General features: G+C 50.6%; 1 protein-coding gene across 4 annotated transcripts in view; it reads right to left on the reverse strand.

Moving 5' to 3' along the window:
- The window catches only part of KDM4B (lysine demethylase 4B), a 126,673-nt gene that overhangs the window by 86,166 nt on the left and 23,349 nt on the right, over positions 1-17,158 (reverse strand). For all 4 annotated transcript variants that reach the window (XM_045830952.1, XM_045830949.1, XM_045830950.1 and 1 more), the window contains exons 2-3: positions 9,268-9,367; positions 4,245-4,410 (exon numbers count right to left, since the gene is read on the reverse strand). In XM_045830952.1, the coding sequence (XP_045686908.1) occupies positions 4,245-4,385 (141 nt within the window). In that variant the 5' untranslated portion in view covers positions 4,386-4,410; positions 9,268-9,367. The remainder of the gene's footprint in view (positions 1-4,244; positions 4,411-9,267; positions 9,368-17,158) is intronic.

The raw sequence follows: 17,158 nt of genomic DNA on the forward strand, positions 1-17,158 counted from the left end.
AGCTGCCTGTTAACAACAGGACATGTCCCCTGTCACCACACACAGGCTCACTTATAAAATACAAATAAATAACAAACAGCAATAAGAGGAAGTCAGTAGGTCTCACCTAGGACAATCCTGCCCCCAGGGGACACTGGGTGACATCTGAGGGCATCTGTGGCTATCATGACTGGGGGTGCTCCTGGTATCAAGTGAGTGGAGGACTGGGAGGCTGCTCAGTACCCCACAGTGCCCAGGATGGCCCCACAGAGAGTGAGCCAGACCCAATGTCAACAGTGCCAAGGCTGGGACCCTAATATGGAGTTAAATGGGGATAAAGACACAACCATTCAATGAAGGCTCTTTCTGGGGACACCTTCTCTCTTGCCCTGTCAATTGCAGCCATGACACCACAGGCACCTAGGGTGCCCACCTGTGTCTGGAAGGAGACCATGGGACGACAGAGTACTGTCTAGACTCAGCCTGCCAGCTGAAGGTTTCCTTAGACTTCAAGTGCAAAATCTGAAGATTCACATGCTAAACTAAAATGCTCAAGGCTGGACACACAAAGGACAGATAAGAGGGGCCGTGCCTCCAGAGTCTGAGACGTTCTTCTGTGCCGCAGGATCCCTGACCCTGAGCTGCTTTTCAGTTACATTATTAGTGTCTCCTCTTGGGAGAAAACCTGACCTCCTCCTGCAGGAAAGTGCCGTGACCCTGGACAGGCTCCAGAACCCCTTCAGTTCCATTAGAGGAAGTCCATCCCTAACCCCAGCCTGAGGCAAAATGAACAGAGTGTGTCGCTCCCAAATTTCCCACTTTCAAACAAGAACTCGTGGAGACTTTGCTCATTTGAGCCATCCCTAACTCGCTGCTGTGTGAAGACAGCTGAAAACCAGGGAGGAGCCTGCAGACACGAGTGTGACAACTGGTGTGCACACATGCAAACTACTTTCCTGCATGCATTCTAAGCAGGTTCTGAAAAGAAAGGAGGGCCACTTCCAGCTGGTCTGGAACCCAAAGCTTCTGGAAAGGTCTCTAAGTAATGTATTGTGGCCTAACACTCTCGTATCTCTGCAAGATCGGATCTGAAAGGAGGATCCCAGGCAAAGGACATCTGATGGGTACACCCTAAAGAATCTCTAGCTTTCTGACTGCCTCCACTTGGTGCCTGGTGTACGGGCCTGGTACTGCCCTGGACTGACCCTTGCTTGAAGCTCCTGGAGGGCAAGTTCAAAGTAAGGAGGAATGGAAAGGCCACATACCTCAAGTGAGCAAGGTGACACAGAGCTGATGGCCCAGGTGTGAGCTGTGTGGCAAAGCTAGGAGTCTGGGCAGCTGCAGCAGAAGGTATGGGGAACCTTGCAAGTGGGCAGGAGTGAGCAGACAGTTTTTGCCCCCCCCAAAATTACTTGGTCCCAAAGCCACTCTGCAGGGGGCAGGCCTGGAAGCTAGGATTAGCCAGGGCATTGCCTAGCTGCAGGACTATCCTCAGATACGCACCTGAGCACCAAAGCACCTTGACCCCTCCCACAGGGCTCCACATTGTCCCATTGCCCCACCACCTTACATCATGTCCTTCCCTGGCTCCTCCTGCCCCAACATTTCCCAAGTGGCCAAGGGAGGATCCCAGCCCTGGTGTGTAGGGACTAGGGGCCCAGTGGGCATGGCCCCCAGACATGCGCCGACAGGCTGGGGAACATGCAGGGGCTGCCCAACAACCTCAAGGCGGGGCTCCCGCACACTCAAAGCCACTTCTAGCTGAAGCCCTAGCTCCATTGTGCCTGCTAGGCGCCCACCCCCACACAGCTCTACCAAGCCCCACAGAGCCTTGAGAAAGGGACCAAATGCAGTTTTTATGGAGGAAGGAAACCCCCACCTCCACACACATACACATGCACACATGCACACGCAGAGGCCCACACACAAAGAAGATCAGTCAAGGCTGACAAGGCCATGGGTGGGGAGCAACAATCTGTGTCTTCGGGGCTGACTCAGGGCAGTGGGACATCGTATCCCTCCTCCAAGGAGACCAGCAGCCCTGAGAGCCACGGCCCCCGTTTAGAAGAAATGGGAGGTGCCCAGGGACAAAGTCCCTGCTTCCCTGGATCCACACACTGCCCCTGCTGGTAGGAGAAGGGACATCTGTGTGCTTGTGTGTTGATGTGACCCTAATCGCCAGGAGGGTCACACAGAACCCATGCCTGCACCCTCACCCTGCCTCCCGCTCCACTGGATTCAGAAAGAGTTCCCATATGCAAAGGTGACCATCGGCCAGAGAGAAGGCGGCCAATGAAACACCACTTCCAAGGGAAAAGAAACATGCAAAACAAAAGGCAGAGGGAAACACTTGCCTCCCTGAAATCCCCAGTCCAAACAGCTCCCCATCGATCCAAATAAATTAGCGAAAAATTGGCCCACTGGAATTAAAAGCCCAAAGCAGAGGCATCTGAGTTCAAAGGAGAAGCTCCAAGGCAGTGGGAGAGTTATGGAGCAAGAGCGGAGAGAGAAGGTAAGGGCATGGACGACACGGGGTGAAAGAAGGGTGACAGAAATGACAGAGGTGAACGGGTGGCAGAGAGGTGATGGGGGGGATGAGATACTAAGTTGCTACGAGTTTCCTTACATAAAGGGTGATGTGAACCCAAAGGCAAATGGGCCAGATGTGTCCAGAGAAAAGTGGAACTAGGTCAGTGACAGAAAACAAAGAAAGGGGCCACACCCCTCACCCCCACAGGCACCAGGACTCCACTGGCCTCAGAATCTCCCCACTACTGGGACCTGCAGTGGGCAGGGCAACAGGAAGGCATCACTGACAATTGACAACAGACCATGGATTGGTCAGTGGGCAGAAAAGCCCCAAATAGACGCCTCTGAACTTGCTAGAAAGCCAGGTGCAGGGTGTCTAGACCCCTTCTCATGTGAGATGACAAACTTCAGGCAAGTAAGACACAGGCGGTGGTGAGCACTGAAGCCCTTTCAAGGGAGAAATGAAGCTAAAATTACAGTGGCTGCCATGGTCCCCAAACCAGATAAAAATGTTGTGTTCTGTCTGTATCATCATGTACACAATGGACAAAATGCCCGGGGGGGGGGGCACGGGGAGCACTGCAGGCCTGCCACTGTCCTTTCTCCTGAGGCCAAGGGTGAAGGTACAGGTATCGCCAGGATGGGAACTGAGGTTACTAATAAAAGCAGCCCAGGCGGAGGTGTGGGGGCAGCAAATGGCAGCTTGTGGTCCAAACCTCACCTGCCACCTGCTTTCGTACAGCCTGCGAGCTAAGAATGTGTGATTTTGTGTTGGGGTGTTTTTTTAATGATTGGGGAAATTTTAAAAAATAAGACTATTTTAGGGCAAGTAAAAATTCTATGAGATTCCCGTTTCGATGTCCAGAAATAAAGTTTTACTGGTGCAGAGCACGCCGGCTGGTTTACAGGTCATCTGAGGCGGCAGAGCTGAGTGGTGGCAACAGAGACCGTCTAGCACAGCTCTCTACGGAAAAGGGTCACCAACCTTCTGGGGTAAAGAATGGACAACTAGGAATCCCAGATAAAGATACTCATCCAGGAAGCAACTAGAAGAACCCTAAGTAGACCCTAAGCTTCCCAATCATCAGGTGAATAATGCCACATGGGTCCAGGTGAACAAGAAGAAATATAATAATTTACATTGGGAAGATTCACAGGGCGAGCTTGTGTGTCTCGGCCTTCACACAGGCACACGCGCACACACATGTGTAATATGCCAAGGAAAGAGACAAAGGGTGTTGGTAACCCTGTTGTTTCCAGCGACAGGAGCTGGGAGACAGGGACCAGAGGAAGAGGAGACTCACTAGTCACTCTGTCCTGTTACACTGTTTGAATTTGCCTCCCATGTGAATTACAATCTCAAAAAAAACACAAAATAAGTAAGTTGTTTTATCAGGAATATAAAGGCAAAACTCAGGCCTCCCCGGCATCAACTGCCCAGAAGCCTTCCTAGACTCTCAACCTCCTTCTCCCTCGGGTGGGGTGAGTGGGCAGCCACTGCCCACTGGGCTGGGCTCAGCGTGGCTGTGTGCCCCTGCCAACTCCCACAGGCACAGTGGCTGTGCCAGGCATTTATGAATTCCGGTGCCTGGTACAGAGCCTGGCACAGGGACAGAACCCCATCATGTTTGTAGGAGGATAAGGCCAGAGTGGTCTGGCAAACAGGTCAATGGAAGCACCACCTTCAGACACAGACACACACGGAAAAGCTGTGCCAGGACCAGGATGTCACCCACCTTGGCCAGGCCTGCCCGGTGGGCTCCCTGGGACTCGATGTAGGCCACATATTTGTTGAAGTCCTTAAATTCTTCCATGGTTGGGCGAAACGTCATGATTTTACAGCTCGGGTTCTGGGCCCCGTGATCCTCAGACCCCATGGCTGCAGCTGAGACACCACCACACCTGCGAGGGAAGACAGAGAGCGTGAGCACGGCAGCACCACCACTGCGGTGCTCTGCTCCCTTCGACCACGCTGGGAGTGCCTGTGGCCCCAGGAAGCAACTCAGGGCAGAGATGAGACTGGGAGCTGACTTCCTGGCTCTGCACTGGCACAAAAGACCAAAATGACTTCAACTAATTAAAAACAGAGGTGTCCCAGTTCTAAAAGCCAACATGATACTGGAAGCCAGATCACTGATTTTAAGCTGGGGACCTTAGGAAATGAAAGCTTTTCATGTCAGGGGCTCGAATCAATATATGTCCTTTGGAGCTGGACATCCAGAGAGACAGCATCACGCAATGGGTTCTGGAAGATAAGTGAGGTTGGGCACACGTGAGTCTGCCTTCCTTTGAGGTGCAAGCCTGCAAGTAGGGGAATGACAGCTCCAGGTGGGGCACCCAGCGCAGCATGTAGGTCACTCCAGCACTAGCCTGGTTGCTGTCAGCGAACCCAGGCCCAGTGACCCACAAGCAGCCAAAAGCAGGAATCTGGAACCAGGAGGGGAAAAGGCCTGGCCAGAATGGCTTATTTCCAGCAATCAGAGATGCTCTGAGGCCCCCTCAATTACAGCCATGCCTAAATATTTAGGCACAGAAGGGGAGAGCGTGGCCAGGCCTGCGTGTTCTAAGATTCACTGCTGGCACCTATAGGTAATTGGGGACCAGGGCTCCTCTCAGGGAGGAGTCTGTACACTGGAGTGGCCCCTTCCTCTCCTCAGAGTTAAGGGGACCCAGAGGGGTTGTCAGTGGCCCACTCTGAGCAGGAAGGGGCTTGGTGGTAGATTCTGGGAAAGGTCCCCATTGGCCGATTAAATTCTCCTGGTTCCAAAAGACTAAGCCTCCTCCAGGATTTAGAAAAGGTCAGAATCCAAGTGAACACAGACCTGAGAATTTGGAGAACAATTTAACCAAGTCCCCATCCCACCCCAAACTGGGAATGAGAAAGCCAGGAAACCCAATGTTTCCAAGAAAAGGGATGGAGACCCAAGATGCAGACACAGGCTTGCAAAACATGCTCCCTGCAGTGGGCACTAGAGGGCAGCACGAACCCAGGAATTGCTGCTGTGGCAATCCATTTCCTCCAGAGAGATCTGGAGGCCTCAGGTTCACAGGCAACCTGTCCTGTCCCCGCCCCTAACACATCCAGAAAGACAGCATCAGGAAGGGGGTTCTGATGCCTGGGGCACATGAGGCTGGGGGACAGCAGTTAAAGCCCCCTTCTGAGGGTCAAACTCTTAGCTGGATAGCTGCTGAGGCCCCCAAATATCCTGAAATACACAGTCGGGGGCGGCAGTGGGGTCACTGCTTTACCACTGCACCCAGGCTGGGGCCCACCATGACCCTCTGACCTGTGTCTGCAACAAGTCTCGAGGCTTCTCGGGGGGCAGCCACAAAACTGACATGTACGTGGCAGGTCACAAGTACCTGAGACAGCGTGTGACTGTGGCTCTGAGCAGAATCACAGGGAACCACTGACAAAACAGTTTATTAGAGGAAAGGGGTTGTCACCATCACCCTCTCTGGAGCAGCAGGCACCAGAAGGCCCCAGCCTCAGCAGGCTGCCCACTCAGAAGGCTGCCCCAATGGAGCCCTGAGCAGCCCTTAAGACTGACCACCACACCATCCTAGCAGGCCCCTTGCCTAGAGCCGGGGCCTGCATCCACCCCATTGATCCCCAAGCCTACCTGCCCCACCAGCCTAGACACAGCCACGCAGGGCTCACAGGGCACACAGGACAGCATGTCTGTCCTTGGGGGGACAGACCTTGACCCCAATACTACTGCAAACATCAGTGTGAACATGAGCTGTGCTAATGGCTGTGGAGGAGACAGAACAGCAGGGTGGGGAGGGAGAGGGTTCCATGGGCTGGGACCACAGATAAGACAATGAAGCATGAGAGCTAGCTGGCCCTCCTCACGATCCCGCCACCCCTAGCCACCCACTCCTGTCCATTCCACCTCATCACCCCTCAAAATTTTCCATACCCACTGGGGAGGCTCAGGGCCTCTGCCTGCAGAGAACAACTGGCTCCGAAGGGGGGCCCTGCTGCCCACCATATCACATGGACCCCCAAATTGGTCCTCTGAGGCCTGCTGACAGAATATGACTGCCCCAGTCTCAGCCCCAGGTCCCAAGCCCTAGGCAGCCAGACAAAGTCCAGAGGCTGGTTCCTTACTCTGCCATGGCCACTGGCACCCAGATCCAGAGGCAGAGGACCCATCAGCACTTCACAGGCCCCAGCCCTGTTCTTTGAGTTTTACATGGGTGACTCATCCAGTCCACACAATAAGCCCATTTTCACAGTCCACTGAGGATACAGGGCCCCAGGAGGGGAAGTCACAGTCCCAAGCCACACGGCAGGTAAGTGGCAGGGTGAGGTGCCCAGCCAGGCTATCCTGAGACAGCCAAAGTATCCTACCTCTCTTCCACTCTAGTGGGTGACAGGTGCCAGGACCTACCCACATCCAATAGCTCTCATGGTTAGCCTGGCTGGTCTTGGCCAGCCAGCTGCCTCTCCTCCAAGGCAAGCTCATGAGTGGCCTACAGGGGAGGGAGATACAGCCTTTGCAGAAGCTGCCTCCTACCCATCCATGCAAACGCCCGACACCATTGGTGGGAGGTGGCAGTGTTTGTCAGTATCCTCCCCAAGACCAGCCCAACCCAGGTGGAACTGGGGCAGCCCCAGGGCCCTGCTCACACGAGCTCTCAAATGAAGAAGCACGACGCAAAGATGAGGTTTCCATGAAGGAGGGAAAAGCAGATAATGAGCAGCAGGTGTACCCTGCACATGCACACAGGCAAGAGACACTGTGCCCAACCACCGGCACGCAGACGGCTCCACGGTGAACTCTAGACTTTTTCCTCATATTTGTCCCTTATGAAATGAAGTTGCTTTGTAAGTAAATATAGAGAAGAAAATTAAAATAGTGTGTAATCCCAACATTTCATAACACTTGACACATTTTTTGAACAAGGGCAAATAAAAATCCTATGTGTATACATGGAAGGAATAAAAAAGGAACTGGACTGGACGCCAGCCCTGAGCCAACCTTTCGGTTCACTGGAAACATGGGGGGAGGCACACTGGACCAAGTGAGAGCCCCCCAGGAGGGAACTCGCAGAACAGTCCAGAAGGAGCGACATGCTCTTTCCCAGTGTCATGCCAACAGCGAAGCTCTAACAACTCGATCATACAGAAGCCAACGACAGCCCAATTAACAGCCCAACGACAGCCCCCACCCCTGGGCCAACAACTTGAATAGAGATTTCTCCAAAGAAGGTCAACAAGCATGTGAAAAGGGGCTGAACACATTAGCCAGCAGGGAAATGCAAATGGAAAGCACAGTGAGCTACCACTCACCCCCACTAGGATGGCCAGGATGAAAAAACAGACAATGTCAAGTGCTGGTGAGGGCGTGGACAAACTGGAACCCTGACACACTGCTGGTGGGAAAGGTAAAAGGTAGAGCTGTTGTGAAAAAGAGTTTGGGGGTTTAGACAAGATTGTGATCAGCAGAATAACAGACCACCAAACCACCCTCAGGACAGCCACATCCTGATCTGGACTGTAAGCTCCCTTCCCTGGCAAAAGGGACTTGGCAGATGGGATGAAGAACTCTGAGAGGACGGGGATCCTGGATTCCCCAGGGGGCCCAGTGTCATCATAAGGGTCCTTCCTTGTGAGAGGGAGAGAAACGGAGATGAGATGACAGAGGAATGAAGGCAAAGGCTGAAGTGATTCGAGGAAGGGCACCCAAGGAAGGGAAAACAGGACGCCCAATGAAGATGAAAAAAACTCAAAGAGGTCAATTCTTCCCTGCGATCTCTAGGAGTGGCCCTGCCAACACCTTGATTTTAGCCCCATAGGACTCATTCCAGACTTCTGACCCTTAGGATTGGCAGAGAATAAACACAGGTGTTTGCAGTCCCCAGGTTTACGGTCCTGCTGCAGCAGCTGTCGGATGCGCATACGGGAGAAAGGGAGAATGGCTCTGAGAGGTGGTCCAGGATTTCCGATGCATTTGAAAAGGCCATGTTCTAGGCCACACCTGGCCCTAGTGAGCCATGTTGCCTGCATCCAGTGTCAACACTGAACACGAAGATGCCTTTCTCAGGCCACTGGGAGCAGCCAATGTGGCCAGGAGCGCACAGGACTGTTCATTCTCCACCTGTCACCCCCACCCCATGGATGTGAGCCAGGAGGTGATTACTTTGGTCCCTCTCTTCTTACCAGTAACCACTGTGGGCCCCCATCAGAGGCTATCACTTTAAAACCCACTGTCCTCTGTTCCTGGTTTATTATAGAAAAGTACAGGAGAAGGTGAACAGCCTGGAGTTGAAACCCAGAAGCAGCTGGGCAGAGGATTCTTTTAAACGCATTTTAAAAGAATCTTCCATTTTGAATACCTCCCCTCCCCTCTCCACCCCTGGCTGTGACTGGTCACCATCCTCTGCAGGTTGTGGGGGTGGGGTGAACAGGGCCCTCAGGGAGCCCAGAAGTGGTGTCCTGCCTGGTCCACATGGCACAGACAGGACAGCCTATCTGGGTGACCCCAGCATCAATCAAAATGCACAGAGGTTCTCGGGGCTTCTAGAAGTGAGGGACAGGATTCAGATGCTGAAGGGCAAGAGCACAAACACAGAGCATGCAGACTGGAGAAGAGACGCCCAGCACAGCCACTCCCTTTGTCTGAGATACCCCATGTAGAGGGTGAGACACTCCATGTAGAGCCTGGACACCTCAGGAACTAAATGGAGCAACCTTAACCCCCAGCCACTGGGAGGAGGCTGTGGCCTTCGGTGCCTTGGTCCTGCACTTACTTGAAAGTTCCTGGTATATTCCGATAGCGAGGCTGCAGTGACAGACACTCTATAGTAAGGGGCTCGGATTTCTGTCAGGTTCCAGCAACAGTGATGGTTCCTAAAATGCGCAAAATACAAAGCGAGGTTAACTAAACTTATTGCATGCTTAAGTCCAAATTCCTCATTAGTGGCATGTAGCCCAAGGACCCTCTAGCCTTTATTCAAATGTTTCCAAATCCTTGCCACTTTCCAGGAACATGAAAATCCGTTTTAAGCTCATCTTCCACTAATCAATAGCTGAAGAAATGAGAGCTTCCATGAAAAAATTAACCCAGAAGCCTTAAGGTTTCTGGAAACCTTAAGGTACAGGTAGCTTTGGAGAGCTCTGCCTCCTGTGAACCATTACAGCCAGGGAGGGAATGGGCTCCTCCAAGGAGGAAAGTCACATGGACAACACCTCATGGTGACTGCCATCTGAACCCTCATGAAGTACACACAGGGAGAGCCTGGAAGGGCTGTGCAGACCCCCTGAGGGCAGGACCCTCACTAGGTACTGGGTAGAGACACTCCAGTACTTGCTGAGTGGTTGCAGTAGCACGAGACTCTAAACTTGGATTTGGCCTCAGGACCTTTGACAATCTGGGCTACAGCTACCGTGATTCACCAGCCTTCCCTCCCACATTTCCCCACAGCTGCCCAGACACATGAACCCCAGTGGTCCAGGGTCTACCAGGTGTTCCCTGCCTCTGGGCCTTTGCACATACTGCCTGCAACCTGAGCACCCTGACGGGTCCAGGGAGGGCAGCTTGCCCCTCAGTTTCATTGAACTCAATCTCATACCCTTTCTCCAATTCACCAAGAGTTTTAAATAGCACGAATTTCACCAACACCCTTACAAGAGACAATGCACATTGACATTTCTTCATCTTATTTTAATCTGATTTTTAAAGTTACTGGGCGCAACCCATTTTAGTGATTTCACTGTCATTTATCAGGTCACAATCTCTGGTTGAAAGGCCACACGAAGCTGTGAAATGTGTGGATCACAGCTGCCCACATCTGGACACAGTAAACCGTCACTGGCCCTATAAGTGGGAGGTGGGAGGGCCAGAGGAGATGTGACCATGGAAGTAGAGGTCAGAATGATGTGCTATGAAGGTGGAGGAAGGGGCCAGAAGGCAAGGAGTGCAGGTGCTTTCAGAAGCTACAAATGACGAGGAACAGATGCTCCCCTGGAACCTCCAGAAGGAAGCAGTCTTGACCACCCCTCGATCTTAGCCCCGTAAGACCGTGTCAGCCTTCTGGCCTCCGGAGCTGTGAGATAATAAGTGTGTGTCAAGTTACAAAGTCAGTGGTTGCCCGTTAAGGCAGCAAAGGAGACTAGTGTTTACCTTCAGTGTGTATTTCCCTGATCACAGAGGAAGTGAGGGGTGTTTTCACTTCCACTGCCCACCCAGGTCTCTCTGCTGTGAACTGCCCCGATCTCTCATCATGTCTCAACAGAATCACGTGTCTCCCGTGTCACTTGTAACTGTCTCTTAGCATGCTGTCTCCCTCATTGGACATGAGCTGGTCCTACCAGCACATGGTCTGAAAGGCAGAGAATCCACCAGGGCCTGTGCTTCTCACCTGGACAAAGCCCAATCTGCTGTTGCCCATGACTGCTGGGTCACCGAGGATGTGGGGACTTCTGCTCTCACACTTTGGGGGCCAAAAGCACCAACCTCCAAGCCAGAGGCTAGAAGCTCTGAGACTGAGGTCAAGGCCCAGTTCTCAGGTCACAGGCTGAGGCGAGGCCTCTATCCACCCTGACCCACATCTACAAGGGACAAAGGTCCAGGCTAATGCACATCCACTGCTCCTCTGAAGGATCCACTGCAGGTTTTGGGATGCAGACCCAGCCACAGACCCACACGGCACAAGGCAGTCAGGAAGGACTGAGGGATCAGAGGACCCTACGTGTAGGCTGCACAGAGTGACTTCCTTCCAAAAGGGGGAATGACTTTACAGTGGACAAACCTGGAAAACACAGCTCAGCCAGGGGACCAAGGTCAACATCAATAGTAATAAGTCACAGTGGCACACGGCCCTGGATATGACAGGGTAGAAGGGCCCTTTACCTCTGAGGTCTTCCTCACAGAACATATCACCCCAGTCTAACCATGAGAAAAACACCAGACAAACCCCAATTTAGGGACTTTCTACAAAATCCCTGACCAATACTCCTCAAAACTGCCAAAGTCACCAAAAACAAGAAAAATCTGAGAAACTATCCCATGCCAGAGGAGCTAAGAAGATGTGACAACAAACTGTCACATGGGATCCTGAATGGGGTCCTGGGACAGAGAAAGGTCATTAGGGAAAACTGAGGAAATCCGAATATAGTGTGGACTTTAGTTACTAAGAATGTGTTTATTAATTTTGACAAATATACCAGCCTAATGTAAGATGTCCATAACGAGGAAACGGGGGGGGGGGGGGCAGTTATTTCTGAGAAATTGATCTGCTCAATTTCTCTGTAAATCTAAACTGTTTAAAAAATAAAGTTAGCCCTGGCTGGTATGGCTCAGTGGATTGAGCACTGGTCTGTAGACTGAAGTGTCGCCAGTTCAATTCCCGGCCAGGGCACTTGCCTGGGTTGTGGGCCAAGTCCCCAGCTGGGGGCATGCAAAAGGCAACTAATCGATGTTTTTCTCCCTCTCTTTCTCCCTCCCTTCCCCTCTCTCTAAAAATAAATGAAATCTTTAAAAATAAATAATAAAGTCAAAGTAATTTTTTAAAAGGATAACAAATCAAAAAGGCCCAGGCAGCCTGGGTCTTATGCCTCCTGCTGCCCAGGATGGCCCAGCCCAGCTGCTGACCTCGCTGTGGGTCCTGGGAAATCTGGGCCACTAAGAATAGAACTCAGGAGGGAGTCCGGTTGCAGCCAGGTAAGAGTCTGCAGTGGTGACCCATCAGATACCAATGCCCCTAAAAAAGTGCAGACTGACCATTTCTCCTTTAAAAAGATGCAGTCTGACTACTAGATGACGCTGTTATTCCAACACACCCACCCCAAGCCTACAGATGCTGACAGAAGCAGCAGAAGGCATAGGGACTATTTCTCTACCTCCTCTACAAAGGGCAGGCAGGTAGGCCCAGAAAGGAAAAGAATCAGGAACCAGAGAAAGATCTGGCTACACCTAAACACTGAGGCAACAGGAGCTGTCACTGCATAGCAGCATCTCTGGGACCCCACAGCTTGGCCTCCACACCCCAGGGGCAGGCAGTACATGGGCTCTCCGGTCCTATCAGCTCTCAGCCACTCAACACTGACCCTTGGAATGGGTCCAGGGGCTGGGCCCACGCCAGGCCACACTACCCATTCTTGCCCTGGCACTAGGCCCAGGGTCTGAGAAGTAGACAGCTGACTGCACGTCCTATGGACCAAAGAGGAAGGGAGCCATCACCTGCATACTCAGTTCCATGACCTAGGAGGGCTCAGGTCCCAAATGTGCCTGCTCCTCCCACAGCACAAGCCCCAAGTGGCCCCTAAAAAGGGGCATGTGTCTACTGCTGCTTGCTGAAGTCTGCAGGGTCTCTGCGCCCCTCACAGGGTGGGGAGGCCACCCAGAGCCTTGGACAGACTCACTGGCTTGAACACTTGTGGGATTTTGAAAAATATATATACTCATAGATGGACACGGCTATAAATACGGAGGGTCAGGGATGCACAGGCTGGTATTCACATCTCCAAGCTCCATCAACTAACAGGCCAGGGAAGCCATGGCACCCCAGCACTGAGTGTACCCAGCAGCCAGGTGACGGTTTTTCAATATTGCTCTCCAACACAAGGAGCCAGGCTCCTTGGAGAAGTTGTCAACTCCAGGGTTGCAGTTGGAAACACACAAGATGAGCCTGAGTGTTGTGTGGGGAGCGTCACGTGGGGCAGGGAGGAAGGAAGCCCTTGCTAGAGGCTCCGGACACAAAGGAAGTACAGGGGAGCCAAACAGGAGGGACATTGGGCAACTGGCGAGCACAGCGAGGATTACTCGAGCAACACCATAAACAGTGACGGTACTGGACTATTACCTGCAGAGAAAACAAACAGGCGTGGGTCCTAACTTAAGGGGGAGGATGGACAGCCTTTTTCTACAAAAGAATTCTAATTCATAAATGGAGAAGAGCTGAGGGTGACACGTGTCACCATGAGAAGGCCCAAGTAATTCTGGTTGCGTATCATTGTTGTCAATCTGAAATTGACAGGCAGGAGTTTGAAGAGAAAGAGGGTGTCGGCATTGTCTCAAATCCCAAAGGGAAAAAGAGTAACCTTCCAGCGCGGACTCCTGGAGGGCACCACCTTACCCAGGGATTAAGGCTGACACCACCGGTGACGGGACGTCGATATGCTGCATGGAGAAGGTATCTGTATTCCCCAAATACATCACTTCCATCTAATCACAAGGGAACATCGGACAAAGCGGAGGCACATTCTACAAAATCCCTGACCGGTGTTCTCCAAAAGTGTCAAGATCATGAGAGACGAGAAAGGAATGAGAAATGGTTCCAACCCAGAAAAGCCTGTGGAAATCTGATGACTAAATGTGACATGGCATCTCTGGAGCAGAAAAGGCACATGAGGGGGTCAGCAGGTGAAGTCCTAATAAAACCCATGGTTCAGTAAATACTATTCCTCCATGTTTCTTGGTCATTTAGTTTGGGTCATTCCTCTGTGGTGAAGAGCTACCATTTGGGAAGGTGGCTGCAAAGCACACAGAACTCTGTGTACTGTCTTTGCAGCATTTCAGTAAGTTTAAAATAATTTCAAAATAAAAACCCTCTACCTCTGTCCTCTGAAGCTTGCTGCACAGCAGGTTTCAGCTGGAAGAGGAGAGTCCTGCTGTAAAAAGATCCAGACTGGTAAGAAAAAGTAAGCTGACACCACACTACAATCCACCTTCAGGACCCATCAAAGGCCCGACCTGCTGAATACAAGGTCCAGATCCTTCCTGTTTGGAAGAACTAAAAAAGTGACATTTTTCATAAGCCTTTGCATACCAGGCAGAGAACCTCTATTTACAAATATTTCACCAAATCCTCCATGTCTTCACAGACACCAAAATCCAACTGCAGAAGCTGCAAAGACTCAGTTAGGGAAGTGGCAGGCACCCCAGGTTGTCTGGATCCCGATGAAGAAGGCTCTATTCTCATTATGTGGAGCTGTAAAAATCACATCATTTTTCTTTAATGTCCACCCCCAAGCCTAGGCATCACTCAGGTTGGCAAAGCTACAGTAATCAAGATAGTGTGGTACTGGCATACAGATGTACACAGCAATCAATGGAAGAAGAGCTGACAGTCCAGAAATAAACCCACACGTTCAAAGTCGGTTGATTTTCAGTGAGGTTGCCCAGACCACTTAATGAGAAAAGAACAGTCTTTTCAACAATTGTGCTGGGACGACACAGACATGAACATACAAAAGAATCAAGTCAGACCCCTACCTCATACCACAGACAAAATATTAACTCAAATGGATCACAGATCTAAATGTAAGAGCCAGAACTATAAAACTCTTAGAAGAAAACACATGAATTAATTTTTGTGACCTTGGATTGGGCAATGGTTTCTAGACACAACCAAAAGCACAGGCAGCAAAAGAAAAAGATTGGACTTCGATTTCGAAGGACATAATCAAGAAAGTGAAGACAAGCCCTGGCTGGCGTAGCTCAGTGGATTGAGCGCGGGCTGGGAACCAAAGTGTCCCAGGTTCGATTCCCAGCCAGGGTACATTCCTGGGTTGCAGGCCATAACCCCCAGCAACCGCACATTGATGTTTCTCTCTCTCTCTCTATCTCCCTCCCTTCCCTCTCTAAAAATAAATATAAATAAATAAAATCTTTAAAAAAAAAGAAAAGAAAAGAAAGTGAAGACAACCACAGAATGTGTGAAGATATCTGCAAATCCTGCACATCATATCGGACCTGCAGTGAGAATATATAAAGAACTCTGACAGCTCAACAACAAAAAGACAAATAACGTAATATACAAATGGGTGAAGGATTTGAGTAGACATTTCCCCAAAGAAGATATACAAATGGCTAAACAAACACATGAGAAGACATAACAGCCACAGAGCAAGGGAGAGGAGCAGAGGCCAAAACCCCAGAGACAATGAGGACAGGACTGATGGTAGAACTTTATAAAGAGTTTTGATGGTTACACTTTTCACACTATGTCCTTGTCTGTTCTCTCAAGCTTTCTCCCTGGAAACTACAGTGGGGCCATGAAGATAAGTAAAGGCCCCAGAGGCCTAGTACCGGCCCCAGCTGTGTGACCTAGGACAAGTTCCTAACCTCTGGGCCTCAGCTTCCTCAGGATCACCACATTGATGCCCTGCTCTGGGAGTTGTGGGGGTTACATAAGCCAACAGACAGAAAGCACTTAAAGAAGACCCTAGCACATTGCAAACCCTCAATATATGGCAGCTGTCATGGGCCTTGTCATTTAAGAGGCTCACATGGGCAAAGAAGGCAGATCTGATGACACCCACTGGGTGAGTGCCCTCATCCATCCGTGCTCCCCATATCCATGAAGGATCTCTCTGAAGGACAATCAGGCAACATCTGTTTTTTTTTAAATCCTCATCTGAGGATATGTTTATCAATTTTAGAGAGGGAGAAACACTGATGTGAGAGAAACATCAGCCAATTGCTTCCTGTATGTGCTCTGACTGGGAATCGAACCCACAATATTTTGGTTTATGGGACAACACTCCAACCAACTGAGCCACCCAGCCAGAGTGCAACATTTCTTTTTTTTAAAAATGCCACCCCCACCCAGGCTGGTGGGGCTCAGTGGATTAAGCGCGGGCTGTAAACCAAAAGGTCGCCAGTTCGATTCCCAGGCACATGCCTGGGTTGTGAGCCAGGTCCCCAGTGGGGGCCATGTGAGAGGCAACCACACATTGATGTTTCTCTCTCTTTCTCCCTCCCATCCCCTCTCTCTAAAAATAAAATAAATAAAATCTTAAAAAAAAAAGCCACCCCCTTCTAACCACCCGCTCTTAGGCCTTTATGCTCCAGACATGCAGCCTGCCCATCCACCCAGACTATCTATAGGGCCTTCCTCTGCAAGATCTGGAGCATGAAAGGCTGCCAACACCCCCGCACCTGGCAGCAGGGTATGGACTAACGGAACAGACTACCGAGGGAGCACTGGGACCATGTAACATTCCAGCTAGGTCTCATGACCTGTGAGAGGTCTGGACGGGATTTGCCAAGTTCTGTGCAAGTGGGTACACATAGTACACACTTAGCATGTTGAAAAGAACATGTGTGCACATGACTTTCTAGAAGGTGACCCTTCCAGGGGACTGGGGGACTACAGATCAGGGAGAGAAGGAGACAACAGCGGCATCTTGAAGTGCTGGCCAAGGATGGACATTTAATCAATGGTGCTGGGAACAATGGGTAGCCACGTGGGAAAAGATCAAGTCAGGTCCAAACCTCCCGCCCTTTGCAACCATTAACTCAAAATGGATAAGAGATCTACATGGAAAGAATGCAACCACATGGGCTAGAAGAAAATGTGGTAAATTCCTCTTCAAGCTCAGGGTAGGAAAAGGTTTTCTAACTAGGACTCAAAATCCAGGGGCAATAAATGAAAAGATTAATAAATTTGATTATATCAGTATTTAAAAACAATTCTGAAGTTTTTAAACAAAAAAAAAGACACCATAGAAAAGTAAAAATGCAACTGGGAAACTGAAACATTTGTAATACATACCACAAAGGGCTCATCTCGCTAATATACTATATTCAAGTTTTAAAGGTTTTGGGGGAAGGTCAAAAATCCAATTGAAAAATGTGTGAAAAGCAGGAAGAGAAAATTCACAGAAAAGATACAAAAATTACCTTTACCATACTAA

The sequence above is a fragment of the Phyllostomus hastatus genome, unplaced genomic scaffold, assembly GCF_019186645.2.
Source record: "Phyllostomus hastatus isolate PE091 unplaced genomic scaffold, TTU_PhHast_1.1 phas_contig_159, whole genome shotgun sequence".
Lineage (NCBI taxonomy): Eukaryota > Metazoa > Chordata > Mammalia > Chiroptera > Phyllostomidae > Phyllostomus > Phyllostomus hastatus.